At 43.6% G+C, this 24529-nt stretch overlaps 1 protein-coding gene and 2 long non-coding RNA genes across 9 annotated transcripts in view; 2 read left to right on the top strand and 1 right to left on the bottom strand.

Moving 5' to 3' along the window:
- Positions 1-411: 411 nt before the first annotated feature.
- Positions 412-23992, bottom strand: CD38 (CD38 molecule). 3 transcript variants are annotated; one of them, XM_068149197.1, is made up of 8 exons: positions 23687-23992; positions 14008-14137; positions 13110-13245; positions 12218-12300; positions 10142-10218; positions 9372-9464; positions 7553-7639; positions 412-793 (listed from the first exon to the last, which is right to left on the bottom strand). In XM_068149197.1, exons 1-8 carry the CDS (start codon positions 23923-23925, stop codon positions 628-630), a joined length of 1011 nt encoding a protein of 336 aa, XP_068005298.1. In that variant the 5' UTR covers positions 23926-23992; the 3' UTR covers positions 412-627. The 3 variants fall into 3 exon arrangements, with proteins under 3 accessions (XP_068005298.1, XP_068005301.1, XP_068005299.1); XM_068149200.1 differs by lacking the exon at positions 412-793 and adding an exon at positions 3488-5678; XM_068149198.1 differs by lacking the exon at positions 412-793 and adding an exon at positions 5687-5870.
- On the top strand, positions 7360-17856 carry LOC137446537 (uncharacterized). The gene is made up of 4 exons (XR_010988677.1): positions 7360-7471; positions 7571-7729; positions 14416-14546; positions 15304-17856. It is a non-coding gene; the product is annotated as an uncharacterized lncRNA (long non-coding RNA).
- LOC137446535 (uncharacterized) overlaps positions 17860-24529 on the top strand; it is a 28323-nt gene continuing 21653 nt past the window's right edge. For all 5 annotated transcript variants that reach the window (XR_010988673.1, XR_010988676.1, XR_010988675.1 and 2 more), the window contains exons 1-5: positions 17860-18428; positions 20238-20495; positions 21128-21223; positions 21868-22057; positions 23782-24420. This is a non-coding gene — a long non-coding RNA (uncharacterized lncRNA). The remainder of the gene's footprint in view (positions 18429-20237; positions 20496-21127; positions 21224-21867; positions 22058-23781; positions 24421-24529) is intronic.

The following is a 24529-nucleotide window of genomic DNA, read 5'->3' as shown; positions in this document are numbered from 1 at the left end:
AGTGGTGGACTTGGTAGAGTGGGGTTGATGGCTGAACCTGGTGATCTCGAAGGTCTTTACCAACCTAAATTGTTCTATGATTTTAAATGTGGGAGCTGGACTGTGTCCTGGTTGGACTCAGAAGTGGGAATGAAGTAGCATAAACGTCCTGTCTCAGTAGTGATTAACTGGAAGATCCCTGTCAATGCTGTGCAGACTTTTTATCTTATTTCAGTTAATAATAATAATAATAACAGCATTCTTATCTCTGGCTAGAGTTAAGTTCTGACAGGCTCTAGCGAGGGCTATGGGCCAGGAGATGCCTATCAACTCATGGGATGGGCCAGGTGGTCTCTGCTTTTGCTGTTGTTAATATTTAGTACTCATCAGCTGCTGAAAACAGTACTGGAGGAGGTCTATAATTTTCTATACATTTTTAATTTATTAGGTCAAGTTTTTATCAGGCCAGGGCATTGGACATAGTGTCAGTGAGAAGAGTGGTGATTTTAGACATGCAGAATGGTAAATTCCTGCTGTGGGGCTCCAGGAGTTTTGACATTGTAATTAAAAAGCAATTTCTTTTGCACTGACACAATTTGTCATGCTGTACCTACCCAGATCAAAATCAATCATCTCTGTGCCACTGGCTTAAGGTAATATTGTGAGACTGTAAACACAAACAATCCAAACCAAAGACTTTTCCTCCTCGTCTTGAAATGTCAGCCATCTCCTTTTGGCTTCAATGTTCAGCCATATCCCGTGGCCCATGTGCTTATGCCTTCTACCTGGTTTAATCACAGGTGTCTCCATTTTCCTGGAGGATGAGTAGAAATTAGGAAAAGATGAGTAGAGTTATGGTCAGATGGAACATGTGTGGCAATTGAACAGAGTTGGGGCATTGAAGAGGACTATAGAGCATCAGCAGGGCCACAGCAGTGTTTCTTTGACTTTCTGTGCTTCACTTTAGTATTTAGATTAGGAAGGATCTCAGATGTCGGTAAAGAGCTTGCCAGGACTGTTGTTTTTCTCTTTGTGAATTGGATAGTGATGTGTTGATGCCGATGAGGGCTTACAGGTTTTCAGGAACATTAAAAACTAAAGGTTGCTACACAGAGCTTGCAGGTACGTTGCTATGTAGAGATTATTTCTCTTGAGATGGTTGCAGTGACAAAATGTACAGATTAAAAGTAAAAACTCAACTTCTTACAGTTCTGTTATGACAGAATATTTGGGCTAATAACAAAAGGGGAAAGCTATTTTCTAATCAATTAACCATGGCAGAGAGATAAAATAGAATTGTGGTGTCAGTGTGAGAGAAACGTCTTGCCTCCTATAAGGTGTTAACTGAAGCCACAATGTTATGTTGTGAAAAAGTAATGTGTGAAATAGATCAAACGAAACATACTTGAAAGAGAGGTTCCCTGAAACTTTCCTGCAGATGATTGTTTTGATCACAATGCCCACCCACCTCTGCTTAGTAACAACAGAGCTTGTTTGCAGTAGTAGAGGATCTGCCTCTTGACTTTGCACCAACAAGCCTGTGAGTAATTTCTGTAATCATTTTACTGTGACTCAGCAACAATCAACAAAATAAAAGCAGAGAATGCTAGACGGTTCTCTGTGGCTCAGACAGATGCTGACTCCAACCCTTCCAAGCTTGAGGATAGGTATCTGTACACCCCATGGTCATAGCGATGTGGGCAGTATGGTTGCTGTGGTCCAACCACACAGTTAAATCTTTTACATGTCTTTTTCTTTTGTTATTGCAGCCCCTGTTGTACTTTCTGTGGTTTTGCTTCTGTCCCTCATGCATGCTGTTTAATCTTTTCACCAGCCTTCATGTTTTACATGTGAAGTGTTTTCTTTGGATCAGTCATTCTCATTCCATTGCTTCTTTCAAACTGTTTAATGTAAAGGATCTGCCTCTTAGCACATGATTTTTTGTCCTTAAGCCTGCAAATGATACTGTTATTAAGACAGAGTTGCTGAGAGGCATTCCTACCTGAAGGCTTGCTCCTCTCATTTTTCTGCTCTTTCATATAAGGTAATGTCTGAGGATCACTGAATTTTATATCGGGCACACACATGAAGGACAGCCCAAAGCAAGCAAGGAGAGATATCTGCCTCTGCTGATAGTCCCTGCAGTGCTGTAGCTATGTTGAGTCCCATCCAAAACCACTCCCCTATTGCCAGTGTCAAGGCGCGCACAGATTTGCTGCTCCGTATGCTGCCAGTGCACATATCGACGGAATCAGAACGCTTTCTGCAAAGAGCTTTCTCCATAGATTAGGTCTCGGGTACTGAACTAAGAATTTTGGGCAGTACCACAGCTTAAAAAAAAAAGAGTTATTAAAATGTAAATATATATGTAAATATATATGTGGGGGGGGGTTTTGTTGGGGTTTTTTTTTTTTTTTGAGGGCAAGGTTTAATGCTCTTCACATGTTTAAATTTTTGTTTCCAGCTTTCATATTTGTTTCATCAGGGTTGTTATTTTAAATCACAGTTATTTTAAGTCACACTCATGAATTTCACTCACACCCTTACACATAAGCAAGGCGAGAGCAATGAGAGAGCTAGTGGTCCCTGAAGGCTGACTGCAGGGAGATTCAAAAGGCTGAAGTAATGTGTGGGTGCAGCTACCTGTGGCCAGCCAAGGGGCCTAAGCGGAATTCAGACTATTTACACACCAACCTATTGGGCCTCCCAGCCCCAGGAGAGGCTGGCATGTCTTAAATCAAACACTGTGATTCATGGTAAGCACACAAGGCCAAGCAGTAGCTAGGAAGGAGAAAAAATCTCCCTGTACTTCATTTGTTTCCTAATCTCAAAAATAAGTTTAATAATTGTAGGCTCTTGTCAGGTTAGGTACACCAAGGGCTGTGGGGAAGCAGCAACACTGCTGTAATAGGGTCACAGAAGTAGCTTTCCCAGCACTGTGTAGTTCTGTGAGTGCATAACATTGATATCACCTTATCACAGAATAGCTCAAATTCCTTTTGGCTTTATGGGCAGTCTGCTATGGGCCTGGAGCTCAATTTCTGTATTTTAGATGTCTATTTGAAGTCCCATTTACCTTGAACAAGTTGTGACAGAGGTTAGCTTCATCAGAATGGAAATTTCTTTCAAATCTCCACTCATTTCAAACTGTATTAAGACAATTTTCATCCATGTAGTGGAAAGCCCCCCATATAACTATTTCTATTTAGTTTCCTTTGAATTTGGAAGACTTTGTATTGGTTTTGGGGTTTGGTTTTTTTTTGTTCTACACATTTTCAACAGAGCAATAGTATGTGGAATTATACTACTCTGGTAGAGCGTGCCTGCAGGGTGTTCTAAATCTCTGATTATGGATAACAAAAATGCTTGATGGAAGTAAGCTCACTCATGGTGTGCTATGTATGAAATCCAGGCAGCACAGAATTGAGTGCATCCTGCACACTTCACCTGCAAATCCACAAAATTTGCAGTCCCTCTTAGCAGCAGAATAACCTGTCAGAATGACCCAGGCAGACACAAGTTCCTTTATTTCCCTAGAGTTAACTGCATTATTGTCAGGCTTCCCTGTAAAGCCATCTCATGCTACAGACCTTTGAAAACAGAGTAGTTTGCTAGGACCACATTCCTGCCAGCCACCGGTGTGACAAAGCTGTCATTTACTCCAGCACAGTTGCCTGTATTGAGTGTGCACCTCAGCCTTCAAAACCAGATTTGCTTCTTAAGACTTTACTATGTCACCACTGATAAGAGCAGTTACCTTTCTTAACTAACGTGGCTGAGAGCCACACACACGTGTGGGTGTCTGTGTTAAGATAAAGACACAGGATGTTTCACTTCCAGCCACCTACAAAGACAGTGATTTGTCTGTATAAGAAAGTGAGGTATTGAGAGTTTAGTCCAGGCAGGATGTGCCCTGTGACCCAGGCAACTGAGTCACTGTATGAAGAGTTTCACATGTTGAATTTCTGAGTTAATTTTAGGAGGTGGCTTATTTTCACGTCCAGTCTGAGGCTGGGAAGAATGTGAAACTGAATTAACAACATTTGACATCAGCAGGTTTATTGCAGATCTCAATTTTACAATCATTTTCTATGACAACAGAAGTGATAAAAAAGGGAGCATGAAGACAAACTCTTGGCCTATTGTCCAAACTAACCTTTTTGAGAGTACTGAGGTCTATGTTGATGCATCTAAGCAGCTGCATGACAGGATGCAAATAAAAATACATTTCACCTAATGTGAACGTTATGGGTGAGGTCTTGGGATGCAGCTATGCTGAGTACAGGCCTGTGTATTACAGAGAAAAGGTTTATCTGGAGATGCTCAAAGTTATACCAGCTTGTGTAGATACCTAAGGATGCTTCTTGCTCTGGGTAGTCACTAAACCATAGCAGCATTATAACCTTCTGCCTGTGGCGTCACGGAAACCTTGGTGTACCTAATGAATTGGCAACTCCTGGCTACGCTGGCACTGTAACGCCTTAGCAATATACTTGTAGCAAAGCTGCTCTGTTCTCTTAGTGTCACTGGCACTGCACAAAGGCACTACAGCAATGGCCACAGGCTGGCCTCAGATCTCTGCTTTGTTATAAACACTGCCCTTGGCTGTGTGTACAAGAGCAGCAAAATAAAGATCAGGGGGAGTCAACGAACCCTGCTGTTTCTGTGTGCTACAGCATGTCCATGCTCCTGAATTACAGATGCCAAGGGATCACCTTTCACCTCAGAAAAAGGTCAGGAGAGATTCCTTATTGTGGCAACCTTTTGATGTGGGTCTCTACTGCAGTGGACTGACACTTTGTGGCTGGAGGGACCTTATATGAAAGGTGCTGCTATATTAAGAACAAAATGTAATCCAAACTGTAGTGGCGATTCCAGTAGGATTTTAATGGGACTGTCTGAGTCAGTCTTGCTTTTCTCTCCCCAGCTACACATTTGACCCAATTTCACAGATTCTGGCAACCCTCTGAATAGTTTCTGGTCTTTCCTTAGCTCAGCTCAGCTGTTTTCTTACGAGCCACTTATGGTGATGCCTATTAAAAGGTAAGACTCACTCTGCCTCTTATGTCACTTACTTTGCATTCCCAGAAGTGTCACAGTCCCTAGGAGAAACATGATTTACACCTTGTGCCACTAGGCAATGGTTCCCTGTGGGGGGTGTTGTGCTGGGATGCAGGGACAGTGTAGCATGCCCCAGTCATTTCCTATCCTGCTTTTGTCTGGGGAGAAGTTGAGTGCTGACCCTAGCAAGTTCTGCCTCCACTGGAAAGTGTTCTCTGTGCACACATCCCTGCTCAGAGGCATGTGCAATCAATCCCTTCTCTGAGCCTCTGGGCACAAGGGGATCTGTACAGGAGGAAGCAAACCAGGGCAAAGCATCTGCCCTCAGTCACTGATCGTGGCCCTGGCTCCTCAGAACATCTGTGTGCCGGTGCATACAGTAATCACACATAAAGTATTATCTCCTGCTATTTGGCTTTTAGTATCCCAGCAAGGATTTCTGGTTATGGACTCTGTACACAGGACACTACCATTGAGCACTCTAAGCTATGTAGCCACATCTTTTCCAGCTTCACGCAGCAATAACCAAAGTCTCCTGCAGCCCGAGGGCCCCATTTCATGGATTTGCAGTGGTGCTGGCGCAAAGTCTGCAGTCTGTGTGGTCAGGGTTCTGCACACACTGAAGGAGCTGAACTGGCCTATGATAAGACACAAACCCAAACAAATATTTAACACCCACTTTGCAAGTACAACAGAATAATTCCACAGTTACTCAATGCCACCAGGAAGTCAAGGTGCATGTTACATCTGTGCTTACCAGGCAGGCATCTTGGCTTAGGATATTTTTTTTTTCCAGATCTTGCTGCAGAAATAGTTTTGGAGTTTGTAGGCTAGGGACAAAAGCAAGTGAGTACAGAGTAGAGGAGGGTGTGAGCTCCAACCATGTCAGCTACACTGCAATAACAAAAGTCATTCTAACAATGAAGTAAGATCTCTTGCACAGACTGCAGTTGCTGCCTTGCTGGAAGCTCACCACCTTGCTTGCTCCTTGGGAACCCCTACTGCTACAACAGAAAGCTGTTGCTAACAATGCCAGATAGTATTAGATTTTTTTTTTTTTTTTTGCTAGAAGTACATTCCAGTGAATGAATTATTTTTTCAGTTGTGGAAGACATTGCTGACATGGACAAAAGCATGAGAAAAGCCAGATGCTCAGTTGATAGGGACCCACATGGTTGTGCTTGCAAGGACTGCAGGGGAGTGAAGCTCACTTACACAGTCCATCCTGAAGAGGTTTACTGCAGATGTAAACTGCTTATTTGAATAATGTTGCTCTGCATATAACATAGTAAAATTAATTGTCCATGTTGCTCTACATGGTTGTTTATGAATGTGTTAGCTGAGCTCTGCCAAAGAGCCCAACTTGTTGTCCTATCTTACAAAGCGAGTTGTGACATGCAGGCATGAGTGTGCCAGCAACTCTTCATGATGTGTTACAGGTTATTCCTTGCACTGAGACATAGGAGATCTAAGCGACTAATACATTTCCTCTTCTTCCCTGAGCTTTTTTCATCATAGGCTTAAATAACCTGTACCTACTTAGAGGTCCTGGGAGCACTGGTTAAAGGCTGCACTTACCCAAAGAGAAAGTGAGTACACTAGCATCACCATTTGCCTGAGTCATACACCACTTTCTCTTAATTTTTTTCACAATGTGCAGAGCATCCGTTAATCAAGATCAGTGATACCTATACATGATTAAAGCCCTATCACCAGATAAGGCATTTTTCTCCTTTGCAGACCAACTTTTCCTTGTTTAAAACTAACGTCACAAACTCAGTAGTTTATAAAAATAGCTTTTTACATTGGAAATATTCTTATCCAAGTTTGAGTTTTTCAGTTAAAAAGCTGTTCCTGATAGATAAGAGTAACACTGAACCGTTGCTGCTTTTCTAATGCCAATAAAGAACACTTGTGAAGGTCTCTGAACCCACAGAGAGGGATAAAGGGAGTCAGGCCTTTGTATCTCCTCAGCAGGTAGATAAAGATTTCAAAGAAGTCAGAACTCAGGCTTCTGTTCCCTGGACTCCTGTTTTTTCCCTCTTGACAATGGTGAATTAGAGTAATTAACAATGCTTATCCTGTCTCATGACTCACTCTTTGACAAAGCAGCAGGAGAGAAAGTAAGCTCAAACTGTCTCAGCAGATAAGACTGTCCTTGACATCCTGTGTTATCTGCAAGGAGGAAAGCTGCCTTACTTGGTTCTGACTTGTGTAGATGAAAGCCTGGTCAGATGGAAAGCTGTTAAAGAAGGCTGGATTGCTCCTTCCCTGAAAGCGACTGAACATGCTCAAAGACAAGGGCAGGGCAGAGAGCAAGCCCCCACCCAGGCTACATGAGGTCTGCACCACAAGTGGAAGCACCTGAGATGCAGACAGACATATAAAAGGAATGTGATGGCAGGAAGAGGGGAATCTGCTGCGGCTTGCTGTAAGCCTTCATTAAGTTAAGAGGGAGACAGAATATGAGCTTTATGTTAGCAAGTTTTCACCAATACAAGCAGGTAATTACCTGTAATTGTCTTCACAGGTGATCTTAAAGTTTCGTTCTTCCAAGATGCTTTTTAACCTCTTTATGGAATGACCTGAGCAGGATTCACTGGAGAGAACAGCCTTTTGTTACTTGTGTTTATTGTGTGCATAAGAAGCTCAGCTGAATCCCACCTGACGTCACTTTCCTTTATCACAGGTAAGATTCTTTCAAAGCTTTTTTGCTAAGTGTTTTGCTGTGAACTCCATTGGGTTTGTGGAGGTTTGGCTACCATTGGGCTGTGGTGAGAGGACTGACACATGCTATAGACACACAGGGAGCCACTGCAAAAGACATGTTACCTCAGGATAAACATCACCTCCTGGTCCAGAGCACAGGGGACACATCAGGGCAATAATGCATCACTGGGGTAAATCCAGTTCCTACTGTATGGTGTTAGTGGAAAGCAGGGCCAGCTCTTTGTTCACTGAACTTGCCAGATGTTATCAGTGATTCAGCAAGGAATACACATCAAAAAATAAAAGGAATACATACTCTTGGAGCTACCTGCCCCTCCTTCCTTGGATGTGAGTAGAAAACAAAAATGCAACTGCTGTAAACTTGGCACAGGAGGGGGATGTGTCAAGAGGGCTGGCAGGGCACCAGGTTGTTGAAGCCATTGAGAAGGAACATGATGGCTTTTGTGATGTTGGGAAATCATGGCAAAAAGGATCAAGTGCTGTGTCTGGGGGAGCTAATGTACAGGTTAATCAATGTCTCTCTCATTAGCAAACCTCTATGGAATGAGCCAGAAGAAGATGTCTGGCCTGCTGCCCACAGGATAGATGTGTGCCTGTCAGCTGGGACAGATAGGTCAGTTTGTGTGGCAAAGAGACACTTCTAGGTATTTGGACTGGGTGGTGTTGCAGCACTGCAGGTGGTACCGTGTCAGACGGTGAGGCTGTCTAAGCAAGGGGCTCTGCTGGGTCCACATTCATTGCTGATCTGTGCTGCATATCAGGGCCTGCTTCCTGACCCACAGCACCAAAGCTGCTCCCTCTGCCATGAGGGGAACAGGAGAAACCATGGTAGTGCATAAGAACCATGTGGACCACAGAACAAGCTCTGATGATAGGGGTCTAAGGTGCTGAGCCTGATGCTCAGGGCTTGAAATGTGATAACCTGCAAGTGAATCTGATTGGGATGAAAAAGCTTACTCAGAGGGGCTCAGATGTGATTAAAGATCACAGTTCTGGTGTCAGTAATTCCACAGTAAAGATTCAAACTACAGATTCATTACTAGAAATAACAGAACCTTTTAGCTCGGATGGGACTGATTGAGATGATGTATTCCAATGAACATCAGCTAGCACAGGCTGCCCAGGACCTATTTGGGTTTTGAGTATGTCCACAGATGGAGACTCCACAAACCTCTCTGGGAAGCCTGTTCCAGCATTTGAAATTATTTTCCAAAAATTGTTCTGCTTAGCATAATTATACTATTCCTGTGGACAAACACACTTTTCAGCTTTTCACCCCAAAAACATAGCCAGTTCTGTGACGACAATGCTGCATCTGTAATAACAGTTTGTGGAGCTCAGTGGGGTTGGCAGGAATGTAAAGGACCCTTGAAAGCAAGGAGAATGTTGTGTCTTAACTGCAACTGTTCAGCAGAACCTGTGAAAAGTGCCACAGAAAACAACAGTGCAGGTGTTACTCTTTCTACCTAGGAGAGTGAATGTGGAGCAGGTCTGGCAAGCAGGTTGAAGACAATGTCACTGTTAGACAGTCACTCATCAGAACTGAGCTGTGCCCTCTGTCTTACACACGCTGCTCAGCATTTTCTACCAGCATGACTTACCTTTGAGGTCCACCAATGTCATGCATAAGCCAAATGTGTACTGCAGAGACTCTATCTGGGTTTAGGTTAAAGATCTCAATGCTTCCAAAGATGCTGCAAGAATGGGGCATGGAAAAGCAAAGCATTCTTAGTTATCTGAGAGAGACATACAATGTTCCTCAAATACTACTGCTTATCAGTGCTGCTCTTAGTCACAGATAACCTTGCCAATGGATTTTCATACACTATTTAAGTGCCACATTGTGAAATACTTTCTCCTCATTCTTTTTCCACTGCTGGGAGAACTTCCGAAGCTTTCTACAGACTGAAACAGACTGAAGTTTTCCCCATCTTTAATGCCTTTTCTCCTCTTCAGCTTATTTGCTCTTGATTGGGTGTGGTGCAAGGGAAATGAAAATAGCTGTTGCCCTGACCAGCATATTCTTCATCTTTCAGTACTATCCAAGACTGCACTTCCAGACAGGTAACCCAAGGAAGCACAGTCTGGAGACGTAAAATCCAGTCAGCTCCATGAACAAATGAACTATAACAATGACATGTCTTTGTGTGGTCAGAGCATACTGGACAGCCCAGCTATATATCCTCTGAAGGATTTCAGTGACAGCCACTGTATAGAAGGACCTAGGTGAATCAGCTCTACAACAGCCAGTGGTTTGGACCCCTACATGAGTTCACCAAAACCCATTCTGTGCTGGGACTCGCTGGCAAAACCACGCTCACCAGTTTGCAGGCATCACAGAAAGATCGATGGCAGCATGCTGAGTAAATACCTGCTGCTTCCAAAAGCTCCAGCTTCTACTGATCCATTGAGCATCACTTGAACCACACCACATGCTGCTTCTGCAAACTGAACAAAGCAAATGGACCTTATATGCTGACCCAACAAGCAGCGTCACATCAGAATCAAGGTTAGCGGAGACTGCTGTAACTTCATTGATGCCATATACTTGTCCTAAACAAGATCTGGCCACTACTTTTGCACAACTTGTCAATGCAAAACCCCCAAACTTCTAAAGGCTACTGCTACTGTTCTGGTACTGGCTTCTCCCAGGCAGCCAGTACCAGAACAAGAGGACACAGTCTCAGGCTGCGCCAGGGGAGGTTTAGGTTGGATGTTAGGAAGAAGTTCTATACAGAGACAGTGATTGCCCATTGGAATGGGCTGCCTGGGGAAGTGGGGGAGTCACCATCATTGGAGGTGTTCAGGAGGAGACTTGATGGGGTGCTTGGTGCCATGGTTTAGTTGTTTAGGTGGGTTGGATTGGTTGATAGGTTGGACGCGATGATCTTGAAGGTCTCTTCCAACCTGGTGTATTCTATGTATTTTATGTAAACAGTGATAAAGCTGCATTAGCCAGCTATGAACTTGCCATCTGATGTTGTGGGGTACAGAAACTTTGCTGGTTTCAGTTTTAACAGGGCTTTCCAGAGCCCCAGCAGCTACAGGTGCCTGATGGGGCTCTAGTAACTTGGACTAGTCCTCAGATTGCTTTAACTCAGGTGGTAAGGACAAAACAAAAGAGAGGTATCACTACTTGAAGTGCACACAAACCATCATATATTCATTAGCCTGTGACTCATGCTCTGTGTTCTTCTGTGGCTAGAGATTTTTCTCCCCAGTGGTCTTAGCAAATCTCATCACAAAGTTTTGTTTGATTTGATATTTAAATTATTGGATCATGTCATCACCACTCCTTTTTTCTTTAACACTCATGTCCAAATATTTAGACGACTAAGGTTACAACATAAAGTACCCACTCAAGATATATAATCCATTGGTAAGACAAAGGCTTTTTTAAAAGCTGAACACAGGTAACTGTACTTATCAACTAGACCACTTCCTCTTGAATTAAAAAAAATGTGGCTCAGACTCAGATCTCAGGAGCTGTGAAGTTGCAGGAAAGTCTCATTACGTTTTAGCAGACCTTAACTCTACTTGGACTGGAAAGCCTGCAGTTGAGCAAGCCTGACTCAGTAAGGTGGTTTCTCCTCCAGACTCTGGAACTGAGGAGAATGATGAGAACAGAGAAACTGTTTTGACCTTAGAAAACTTATGTACATGAGATTTCCCACAAACCAATTTTTATTATGGTGAGTAGAGGGATTTTTATGTACATGAAAGCATAAGCATACAAGAATGGTGGGTTTCCCCTGGGCCAGTCATCTACTACTAGTTGTATCAGGGGTGAAGTTTCAAGAGACTTCAAAGAAAAATGTCACTCATACAAGGCAGTAGGTTGCTGGGGTTTTTCCTGGCAGTTTCTTAGTGCTGATTCAACAAAGGCAGACTAACTGCTTAACTCAGACTAGCAGGACCTCCTTCGTATGATGGGAGCTGGCATGTGGCTATGGGTGGGTACATCATAGGAACCTTGCCAGACACCACTGTGGGAGGATGCAATCTTCAGGCTTATGTCAGAAGGACACAAGGGGATTCACAGCTATTTTGAAAATTTCTATGTCAGTGTGGGCACTGCTCTCAACATTAGCATGCTGAAGTGCACTTTATTATAGCAGTTACAGTCCTGTAATTTAATTAAGGATTATTATTATTATTATTGTAAGCATTATTTGCACAGCTTCAGCTGTCTGCCAGGCATTGTTCTAGATTTGGTTTACAATCTATGTCCACAAGTAAGAATACCAAACCACAGTGACATTAAATATTGTACATAAAATACGGGACCTTGGAAATGCAAATTTCCAGTGCCATGATTTTTCGTACCTGAAGCTAAAACTCATCTGAAGTTTTCCTATTCCACGTTTTATGTCTAGTCTGCAAACTCACATTTTTGGCAGTGTCTTTCAGCAGCCACGAATTTGGGGAGATTTATTCTAGATCTTACCATCTTGGATGCCATTTTCCAGAATACAGATCCAGGGTTGCTCTCACATTCACTTCTTTTTGGACAAGACTCATAGTTGATTCCTGAGAAAAAATACATTTATAGAAGAGCTAAGGTTGGAATGAGTATTGTTGCGGTGCTCATATGGCTTTGAGAGCTGATTAACAATGGCAAAAAGACTTGTCCCCTACCAAAGCAAGAAGGCTACGTGAGGAAAGGGCTCTAAGAGGAGAGGGAATTTGCACATATTAGAAGGATCTTCCTGCTTGCTCCCACACAGCCTCAGGGAGGAGGTGGAAAGCCCTGTATGCAAATAATTCTCAGAAAACTGAGAAGGGAAAACATGTAATCTCCAGTGCAAGAAACAGGTTGGCCCTTCACAAATACTGTCCAATTGCATGGGGAAAAGAAAAATTCAAAAAATTGCCCAACACTTTCAGTAATGCCAGCAGAGCTTAAAGATTGCTGTCCTTAAGCACCAGCCCAGGAGGAATGGACAGCAGTAACCCCCAAGTCACCTAAATGCTGTTCCCACCACTCAGACTGGCCTATGGCCAGGATCGTTCTGAATGACACTTTTGTTCTGCAAGTTCTCCCACAGCATTCATAGGAAGGCAGCAAGTTGTCTAGATAAAGAGGGCTAGATGTGACCATTAGTCCAAGCAGAAACTTGATGTTTTCATAACAGCCAAAGCTGTGTTTTTCAAAATAACCTGAGAATTAAGTATTACTTTCCGTCTACAATAACAGGGGACAGAAATACAGTTAAGGTTTTAAACTTAATTGGAAGAAAAGAGGAAAGGATTTTGTTTAGCTCCAGATATACAAGAGAAAAGGGCAATCTGAAATTCCAGTGTTTATATTTGTCTTGCAAAAAATTAGAACGTATTACCTGGGGCAGAGGGATCTCCACACCATGAAACCCTATCAGCCATATAACCCAACAAGGTGTCTTCCAAGGTAAGGAAATTTTGATTGGATTTTGTGTAACGATGAACGAGGTCATTTGTCTTGCTCCAAAAGAGTGACTGTGAAATAAGGTACAATGTCTAGTAAGTGATATTTATGCTAGAGAATAGGTCAGGAAATACGGTCAGGACATTTCCCTGCAGAAAACGAAAGCATTTTCATTATAATGAGGGAGGCTTAATCTCTTTCTGAAATGCTGCAAGTTCACCTCAGTGTGTTAATTCCTACTTCTGCAGCCCATGCTCCCATTTTCAAAATCTTTTGGGGAGGTTTTTTGATGTTGTTTTGAGTTTTTTTGGGGGGGAAATGGACACATTCAACCCATAAAGCATTTTGAAAGCAAAGGTTTGACTTGTTCTCATAGGACATATGCCTAATTCATTGTGTGCTTTAGAGCTGCTTGTGGGAGAACAGCTCTGTGGTCCCTCCAGCAGCATGGCAGCCTTATGCTCAGGGCACAGTGGCTTCTCTGTCATGTCTCCAGGATGACTCCTGTACTGAGGCCTGAGGCAAGCCTGACAGAGGGATGATTTCCAGGGATACAGTGTGAACAGGGTTACTGAGGTCCAAAGGTAGTAACTGCAGAACTCTTGGCAATAAGTGCAAAAGCAAAATATCATGCTGCAGATTTCAGTTGCAGATGTCCCTGCTGGCTGCATAGGGATTGGACTAGGGGATGGTCCCTTCCAACCCAAACCATCCTGTGATTCTGTGATTCCTGACAATCATTCCAGGCATGACCCCACCACTCGGAGCACTATGCAAAGAAGCCATCACACAACAATCCTCCTGCAGCAGCCCACCACGCATAGTGCTGTTACCTTGTTACAGGGTATAGGATGGCTCGCTAACTCCATTAAAGGCTGATAATCTTCTGAGGTAATGTTACAGGGATTCTTGTAAATGAAGGCATGTTTTAAGGAGTCCCATATTTTTAGGCAATCCTTATTTCTGCCAAAAGATGAAAACATAATTAATTAGTGTTTATGAGTGTGTATGGCTATGAAAGGATATCCTTCTGTTACGGTTACATACTACAGATCAGATTTTGAAAGAGTTCTGACTATGCTCAGGCATTGAAATGCATTATCCATTACAAAAGCAGAGCATCTTTGGCAAATTAAGTACAGAGTAAGGAATAAGCAGTTCTAAAACAGCTTTCTCTCGCTTTTACATTTTAAATTGCTATCTATTGCAATATCTGAATGTCTTCTGGTTTTGTTCCATAGGAAGAGGAATGCTGATATCACACAATCAGAAGATCAAATTTGGTGATTATTCATACTAAAGCAGGAGAAGCAAATGTGGCAGCCTGCAGATTCTACATTTCAAAAGCAGGGCTAAAGGACATTGCTTTCAGGTACAGCAAGACAAAAATATGCCCTTGTGTTTCCTTGCAGTGTTTTACCCCACAGAAATAGTACCTATAATTTTATCTAAACCAAAAACAAGGGTCTGTCTGGTTCGGACTTGGTATTATTTTAATTTATGCACTCCTTTGCACCTACTGAGTTGGGATCCACAGCTGATTTGCACAGGTATAACCAAGATCCAGATCAGGTGCTTGGTCTCCAGTGGGTTTTATTTTTTTTCAGTCTCCTGATTCTCCACTGTATTACACGTTCTGGCCCTTTGGCTCTCACTGGCCACACTTGTTTCTTAAGATGCTGCTTCATCAGCCTAGGAAATAAATCCCCATTCTGCTGACAGATGTAGGGCTCCTTTCCTGCCACCATGAGGAAATCTGTTCCCCAGTGCAGATGAGCAGTCCTGCCTCTGTACTGAAGCACTGCCATGCTGCCTTCCTGAGACCTCAGAGTACAACCTCCGGGATGGCTCAGGGCATTCGTGTTCCTGTGCTGGAGGTACTGAGTGAAAGCTTTGCCTTAAGGCAATTCATAATTGTTGTCTGTCTAGTACGTGTTTTCAAGTCTGTCCCCCACAGCTGCAAGTCTCTTCCTTTTCATGCTCCCATGGTTCCAGACCCCCTTATTACAGCAGCGATAGTGATTCTGCATCCCATTTTTATGCAAATCTAATGCTAACTGCATTATCCTGCTGTCTGCATGTCTGAATGGAGCTGCTCTGTCTTTGACTCATCCACTCTTTCTTCACAGTCTGCAATCATCTCCCAGTGTGTTCCCATTAAAAGCTGTTTGAAGAATGGACTGTGTCTTGTTTGAAAATACCAGTGCCTTCAGAGGACCCTGAAAATAGCATGGATCAGTTAATACATGACACAGCTGCAGCTTTGGTACCAGTTGGTACTCTGTAAAATGAAGGATGTATAATTTGATTCAAGAGCTCTAAAGAGATTAAAAAATTAAGTAATTAATTGAAGATTTCCAAACATTTTTTCGAGTTAATCTGCCCTACAGTTGTGTGGTCTCCTTCCTGCTACTGAACTGGATCCTGTTCATTCCTGCTACTGGATTCCATTTTGAGCGTCAGAGAGCCGAGCTGGAATGCAAAGAGTTGAGCTGTTTGTATCACAGGCTCACAGTATCACTAAGGTTGGAAGAGACCTCCAGGATCATCGAGTCCAACCTGTCTCCACAGACCTCATGACTAAACCATGGCACCAAGTGCGATCCAGCACAGCAAGAAAATATTCTTCTGATGTACAGCATTTAACTGACATTGAACAGAGGTAAAGCAGAGACCTGCTGTAGCTCTGAGCCTCCTGAAAGCTATATGAGAAGTTTGCCAGCGCTTGGCATGCTATAAATTCCAGCAAAAGGGATTTGATGTCAAAACGAGCACATTTCCCTTGCCAAAAAAAAATGCTTGAGAAACAAATTCTCCTCTCAAGGCTGTTCCCAAGTTCTCCCTGGGAAGTTCTCAGTCACAGAATGGGCTCAGAAGAATTGTTTACAAAAGAAAGGAAAGGTAGTTTTAGTTTACCAATTAATTAAATTTACCTAATGAAGATATAGGAGTCCACAGTAATTATGCTTTTGTACAACACTGCGTACTCTCCTCTGGTTTTTGTTTGTATGCTTGGGGTTGCATATTAACTCTGCATCATATCTACAAATATCCTATCTTTATGCACACTGGACTTCTTCCTTTGAGGCTAGCTTTGTTTATGATAGAATAGAATAGAATAGACCAGACCAGGTTGGAAGAGACCTTCAAGATCGTGTCCAACCCATCAACCAATCCAACCCACCTAAACCACTAACCCATGGCACCAAGCACCCCATCAAGTCTCCTCCTGAACATCTCCAGTGATGGTGACTCCACCACCTCCATGAGCAGCCCATTCCAATGGGCAATCACTCTCTCTGATGAAATCTTTAAGCCCTTTTGTCCTTCTACAAAATCTGAACTATGTAATCCAAATTCAGTGACATATAAAACAAATATATTCTAATTTTATGCTTAATTTTTTAACACTTTTAACATTTTATTTTAATTAATAGAATTTAGGAAATGCTGGTGAACTAGTGACTAACAGAAGGAGCACTGTGATACCTGCTGTAAACTCAACAACTGAACCTGCAACACTTTCTCTGGAAAGTGAATTTTGCAGAACTTGCCGTCACCTTTTGGAGACAGAAACTACATCCAGCACAGCACTGAGTAATGGTTATTTGTATCCCAGCCATTAAACTACACTCCCTTATTAAATCTGGATGTTACATATACTGCAAAACACATCCTGCATTTGTCCTCACATTTGGGTAGAAGTTGTACCTTCCAATGAATTTGAGTATTTGTGTCTATGTACTTTTTATATGAATATCACATTTAGTTATCAAACAGAAGCTGGGTCCAAGAACATTTCCATTAGCAGCTATCCTAGCAGCCAAACCTCAATGTGCATATTAGAAGAGTGGGCATCTTCAGCATCATTATCTGTTGCGTATCAGTACACTGGGCTGGCTAACCTTCGAAGAGTATCCTTTCACTTATGGGAATGGGATGGCATTCAGCTATTAACATAGACATTTAAATTTTTTTTTTTAAACTGGGCACAATGAAGCAAATTGATCCTCAACTGAATTTGATTAATTGATGTAATGTCAAGGATAAGCTTAATCACTTCTGATGTCAGTTGCACCAGGAACAATGTTGTGCTTTCGGTTCAGTAGTGGACTGACACTGGATGCTCACCACCTTCAGAAGGGCAGTATTTTCTTGGGATGTGTTGTCTCTAGCTCTTCAAGCAAAAAAAATGAGAGAAATGCTTTAAGTATGGGACCCATTTGAAATTTACAAATGCTAAATTGCTTCCAGGCTGCTTTGTGGAGAACTCAGCTCAAATCACTCTACTAGGCAGAGATTCTTCCTTGGTCATATGTGGTCTCCCCTGCAACCAATATCAGCTTTTCAAAGTCTGGAGTTTTCTTCCTAAAAGATGAAAATGTCTTCAAAATATTTCAATTGTGGCTGTGTGGTGAGGTTCTGAAGTTAAAGCTAGAAAGAGTCTCTCTATGTAATTGTCTTTTGCAAGGATCAAACCTCACCAGCAGTTGCAATTTGTATAAGAAAATCCAAAACTGTAATGCAAATATGCACCTAAGCACTCAGAAATCTGGCTCTTTAAAAAGTCAGTGAGGAGTTCGTGGTTAATGACATCAGACCAACTCACACTCTGCTAGGTGTCTAAGGCATCATCTTCACCTGCAAAAGCCCAGACATTTCACAAGGAGAATGCATATTAAAGGAGCTAAATGGTGTAGCCATGTTTCTGCATGTAACAGGCACAGCTCTGCCTTCATGTCAGTTAATCTGCCTCTTCTGCCATGTGTGAGGGCTGCAGACAGCAGTACAATCTACACATCTGTATTCAATTTGGTTTTTCATGTGAGCTTATGAATAGCCCTATCTGTATGTTGTCAGAAACTGTGCCATGTACAACAGCCTTTATGCCTGCATGGACAAGAAACCCTCCGTAACCCAGAATCCTTTTGCTACCTTTTCCCCCCTAAATATTTCGATTATTTTTCTTCTTCTGCTGTCCGTTCATTTCTTCCAGCCTCGCCATGTCTTACTGCTTCTTTGGAGTGGTATTTTTGGAGCTGCTGCAAGCCCAGCCCAGGCAGCTGTGGTGGGACTTCCCTGCGGAGAGTTTGAGCAGCGGGTGCCAGGAGCTCAGTGCAAGGAGCACACTGCCATCACGCGGGAGATGGACTTCCCAGGAGCAGCAGCTGAGGCCAGCCCCGGGGGTGCACGGTCCTTCACGCCAGGTGATGGCCTGACCCGTCACCAGACCGCTGAGTCAGAAAATGGGGATGTGAGTACAACAGACCAACTTCATTCCTATAATTGTAGCACTTCTGATCTCCCTTCAGGCGTCTTTGTGCTTAAAGAATCAGACAAATGGGAATTCAGAGAGGTCAGCCAATACACTGCCATCATTGAGGAGGCTGCTGTCTGCTGCTTGTAGCATTAAGATAATAGAGAGAGGGAAAATTGTCAAGGGAAAGGATGACAAAAAACAAATTATGGCAGAGCTGTCAATCAGTGTCTCCAATGTGCACTAGCCTCTCACTGCCCACTTACATTATTGCAAAGTGTCTGCCATCATAACATTTATGGTAACTGACTTTTTTTTTCAATATGAGAATGACAAATTTGATTTTTTTTTTTTCCTGGTAGCTTGATTTTGTAAGTATTGCTCTCTTCCTTAATTAAATAGTTCAAAAGCCAGTAAAGAAAACATCAGAGGAAATGACACAGCATAAGAGATAGAGATCCCAAACTCTGCCTCAGAGAAATGGCTTCTGGAAAGGTTGCCTAAGGGCAGAGCAATTAAATTCCCCATTGCAGAAGTGGGGAGAATGGAAGTCTCTAAAAGGATGTACACGGTGAGATTTCCACAAGGGGCACTTCAGAGCTGTGTGTTTGTGTATGAGGAGTGACCTGGAACAAATGGTAACCGTCTTTGTCACATTGGTCCTTCACCCCTTGCAGGAATGAGAAGATTTTGAGGGCTGGTGTGCTTATCGCTTTGGTTTATAGCTCCTGAAGTATTTTATGTGAGTCCAGAACAACACTAAGCCTTATCACCCTTCCAGGAAGGGCTGAACCAAGGGGTGACAGCTATAAACCAGGGAAGAGTTCATCTACCACAAGCACTTTTTTTTTTTTTTTTTTTTGCTGGCTGGATTTCAGCCTTCCTGGGTGAAAAGCCAAGCTGCTTAAGCAGATGGGTGTTTTCAGTGATGCTCTGGAAGTGGGATGCAGCCTCTAGAAAGATAGAATTCTCACCTGGACTGTATTTTGACTAAGGGTTGTAGTTGCTCTGCAACTTAAGCTTCCAAGTGAGTGCCATTGTCATCAACAGATACAGAGGGAACAAATTTAAGCTAGCATCATAACTCTTGATTAGAAAGGGTATTTTTAGTGTTATTTTTTGTATTAAACTTGGAAAAGCACTTCCGTAAGAATGATCTAAATAAAATGAGGAGAGGCTGAGGGAGCTGGGATTGTTTAGCCTAGAGAAGAGGAGGCTCAGGGGTGACCTCAGTGCCCTCTACAACTACCTGAAGGGTGGTTGTAGCCAGGAAGGGGGTGGCCTCTTCTCCCAGGCAACCAGCACCAGAACAAGGGGACACAGTCTCAAGCTGCGCCAGGGGAGGTTTAGACTCAAGGTGAGGAGGAAATTCTTCACCACGCGAGTCATTCGTCATTGGAACGGGTTGCCCAGGGAGGTGGTGGAGTCATTGTCCCTGGAGGCGTTCAAGAGGAGATTGGACGTGGCACTTGGTGCCATGGTCTAGTCATGGGGTCTGTGTTGATAGGTTGGACTCGATGATCCTCAAGGTCCTTTCCAACCTAAGTGATACTGTGATACTGTGAAAAGTATTTTATAGCAGAGAAACAATGGCTTAATGCAGCTGAGGGGTTGGTTGGTTTGGTTGTTTCTTTCCCCGTAACATGAGTTCACAGTACATTGGGGTTCTTTGTGGAATTAAAACTGTTGGGATGTGGCATAAATGCAGTAAGTCATGCTTCAAGAGTGCAGGTGTCAGCAGGACAAGGGAACAGAAGGAGATTTAGCATGACTGTGAGTGAGCTTCTTGATAATACATCTTTTCAGTGTCACCTCCTGGGAAGACAGACCGCGTCTTTGGCAACTTCAGACACTTGACACAAGATTTGCATTTGATCATAGAAGGAAAAGGATCTATTCCTCCTAGCCCTGTGGATAAGCAAAGTGATATTTCCCCACAGTACTCCGTGCTGTTAAACAGTTCTTGAGTTTTAACCATACAATGACAACTGAATGATCCCACGTCTGAGCACAGATGTTCGCACTGACATCTTCGCAGATGTTACAGAACTAAACTGGGGAGAGGTAAGAGGAAACAGGATTCCTCTTTCAGCAGCAACAAACTCTCGGATTTGCTCATCCAAATATTTCATAAATTCGATCCTAGGGTGGTGCTATGATCTAGACAGCCACCAGCCATTGCTCCGTATAGCCAATCTATAAAACCAATAAACAGAAGGTAGGAAACAGGCATCTAACTGACTGTGCATGACTCTACATTTGCATAAAGTTGCATCAGAAACTGAACTGGAACAGTATTTTATTAACAAATACTTAATAATGTGTAGAAGACCAGTGCAGAATGATATTCCCTCTGGTTTCTGGGTTTAAAATCAAAGGAGACTTTTCCAGCAAGGAGAATAAATGTTGGCAATTAATTGTCTCAAGCACAAATGATAGTTACCCACTGCCATGTGAACATGTCCCTCACCAAAGAGAAAATTAGTTCTTCCTAATGAACTTCCTCTAGGAAGAGATGACTATAAACCCCAAATGCAGTCCTCTATTACTTCATGCAGAACTAAATAATTATGGAAACTAGCTTCAAACAGCATGAAGACTAATTTAAAGGACCAACTATAAAACCAGTAGCCCCTGCCTCTAAGTCCTGAAGTGCTAATAACTGTCTGTGCCTAATTGCTATATTCCAATTCCAGATAAAGCTCAGTTCAGTGTGTCTCAATGATACATCCCTTACTGCCTGATCTGTCCCAGGAGACATCAAGGTCCAAAACCATCATCAGGAGCAATGGGTAAGTTACTGTGTGAACTGGCCATGACTAGCACTGCTTTTCTGAATGACCAGGACCAGGAACTGACGTGGTCCTGCAGAAGGCTGGAGCTGGTGAGCAGGCAGCTCTGTGCACGCCACCTCTCTTGTCTGCTCTGGTCGTGCCGGGGGTGAGTCCGTGTGAAGGGAAATCTGCAGCGTATGAGAGCTGTGAGCGTCCTGTTAGCCACAAGAGGGAGTCCAGATCCGTATTTTTCCCCCAGAACAAGCCAGCTATTCCAATTGGAAATACGGCACTCCCAAATGTAGTAAATAGTCACATTCCCTAACTCCTGAAGTAAATAAACTCCTATTATAAAGAAAAAAAATCATCAAAATGGAAACTTACTGTCTCTAATAACAAAAGTAAAGATGAGGAAGCATGCATGAGTTTACTGCAAGCAGACCTTTTCACAGAAATGCACATGTTGGTGTGAGATTAAAGGGGTATGACAAGACAATGCAGAAACTTATGAGGAAATCAGAAGATTTCTAACCAAGGCAGTGAGGTTCCCATGGTGGGAGTAGTGGTAACAAAAGTTCTGAGTATAGGGCACAGCTTGCTCAGCTCATAATCTTGTCTGAGTTTCTCCACTTCACTGTTCCTACTTCTTCTCTTTGATTAAGAGCACCAAAGACCTCATGCAATGCAAGATCCAAGGCCGACAATAATGATGAAAGAGCGTGGGATGAAAGATCCAGAGCTCTCTGATGTGTCCTAAGGGCACCTGCTTCATTATCAGAAAGGACCAGCACCAGGAGCAGTTACATGGCAACCTGCACCAAGCTTGGCAGGATCAGAAACAAGGAATCTCAGGTTGGTTTCCCAGAAAAGCGCCTGTTTAACTTTTTTTGGTTCAGGAACATCAGGTGTACATAAATGAACATGTTTAACTTTTTTCCAGTGTTAAATGCCTTGGATAAGCTCATCTCTAAAATTAAAAGAAAAAAAAGCTCCTGCTGTACAAATTCATTTCATCTGTAAGGACCTAAGTGCTTCTATGGTTCTATACTTCTCTTGGAAACCAAAGTGATGTCACAGCCATCAGGCTATTAGATACTGTTAGGTTAAGAAAAGCACAAAATGCTGTGCCTTGTAAAAATACCTTTTTAGAAAACTTATATTCACAGGTTTGTGATTTTTAAAAAGGTGTCCTTCAGATAACCTTGAGATAACCTCTTATTCCCAGCATATTTGTGGTACGGATTCAGATGGGGGGTGAAGGAAAATGTAGGTGACAGTAGCTGAAAACGTTCACACAAAAGTGGTTTTCACAACTTTAGCACCCCGATTTGTAAGAAACAAACATAAGTAATAAAGGCTGCAAAATAATTTCAGTTTTCAATATTGAGTGCGTGCTGCTTTAATAAGTTCATGGGAGCTTTTAGAACTGTACATGGTTTTCAAAAGGTCCAGGAGCTCTTAAATTTTATTTGTAGAAGAATCCCACTCCCCTGCACTAAATTCACTTAAGTGTTTAGTGTGAAGCATGAATTTCAGTCTCTACATGCTCTGGCCATGACTTTCCATGTGTTCATTTCCCTTTAAATGCTGCAAATCAGCTTTTTCATACAGCATCAGACATACAAGGCCAAGAGAAGTCCAAATGCAAGCAAACTACAGCTTAGTTCTCTTTAACTCAACATCATGAAGCTGAGAGGTGCCAATTGCTTTTTTCCCTTGTTTCATACTCGGCCTTTCCCTATGGCAAAGGCTATAAGAATATTAGTTCTCAGCCCTAATAGGCTGTTGCAGAGCTGGGCCCAGGGAATCTTCTGCAGCAGAGGAGTGGCGGGGTGCTGGGATTGTCACACTGTCTGCTGGCATGGGCTGACCGAGGACCACCATTGGGCGAGGGTTCTGCCTGGGGCTGCCATGCTCGCATTGTTGATCTCACTGCACCCCCCATGCGAGCTGTCTGTGGTCACTGCAAAGTCCTACCCAGATGCTAAACACATCTGTTTTGGATAAACCCAAGCCATTTCTGAATAATTTTATAATGTTTTTGCCTGTCCTATAAATCTGTGCTGAACCTTCTCCTTTTCCTTTCTACTGTGTGGTTTTGGTTACATGAAGACAGTGTCCCATGTTATGGGAGTTTTGGCAGATCAGCTGTACAGCAAATTGCTTCATATCCACGCACTCAAACCTGTTCAAATCCATCTTTTATTTTAGCTGCCTTACAGGATAGTGCAAAATCTATTTATGATTATGTTTTGACCTAGGTTTAGGATTACTTTCATTGGCGCTGCAGGTAGTTTCCTTCAAAAGCCACCACTTGGGTACGGACGGCTGCTGAGTTTGTACATTTTGCCAGAGAGCTGGGGCTTCTCGCTCTGGTTTCTCTCCTACCACAAGCCCAGAGGCCATGGCCGGGTGCAGGTGGCAGGCAGCTCTCTTCCGGCAACTGCACACACCTGATGCACAACCGAGACTGCTACTCACCCCAGCTCAGGGTACCGCGCGGTGACGTAGTTGTAGCATCTTCCCAGGACGACTTCCTGCAGATTCTTAGTGGTACCTCTGTCCTTCCACTTCAGCATTTTGGGACCGTCCTCTTGCTCTCTGCGAGTCAGGAGAGAGGCCAGCACGACGGCGAGAACGAGGGCGGCTAGCAGCACCACGATGCCTACCAGAAGGACGGTTCGCTGCCGCGTCCGGGCCGAGCCCTGCTGGAACGGCATCCCGCGAGGACTGCCTGAGGAGCAGCAACAACTGCGCGCCCGGCACGGGGGGAAAACAGCTGCCGAGGCTGTCACCGTGCGCCGCCCCCCAGCCCTGGGCTCGGGCGAGCCGGCTGCGCTGGGGACTGGACTGAGGCGCCGCCCGTCCCAGGGTCACCGCCCGGCCGGCGGTGGAGAGCCGGCTGCGGCTCGTTGCCGGGCTCTGCCGGGGCAGAACCGGGACCGAGCCGGGACTGCCGGTCCAGCGCTGGAAGAATGTGAAGCCGCTGCCCACCGGACCCACTTCCTGCGGGTCGGGCCAAGCCCGGCGTTCCTAAAGCCGAGCAGTGACTTTTCAGAGCTCGCCCGGGGAAGGTGAGAGCCTCGCCACGGCTAGCCTGCTCTTTCTGGCTTTGTCGCAACTTCTCCGAGTACACCTTCCCGAAGTTATCAGCGGTAACTCGCTGAAGTGAATCTCAGGAGCTTACTCACAAAACTGCCAAAGCCGTTGCTCAGGTAAAGAGCCCATTGCAGGAGCGTGCTCCAGCAAACGTGTGAGTAAAACACGAATCAAAACGAGCCCGGTCTGTGTTCTCCAAATTCATTTGTGGTTTAAACGACAGGT

Source organism: Melanerpes formicivorus, unplaced genomic scaffold, assembly GCF_026170545.1.
Source record: "Melanerpes formicivorus ecotype bairdi unplaced genomic scaffold, bMelFor1.0.p_v2 SCAF_18, whole genome shotgun sequence".
Taxonomy (NCBI): domain Eukaryota; kingdom Metazoa; phylum Chordata; class Aves; order Piciformes; family Picidae; genus Melanerpes; species Melanerpes formicivorus.
Note: the sequence above shows the minus strand (reverse complement) of the source record. Positions and strands in the feature narration are given on the sequence as shown.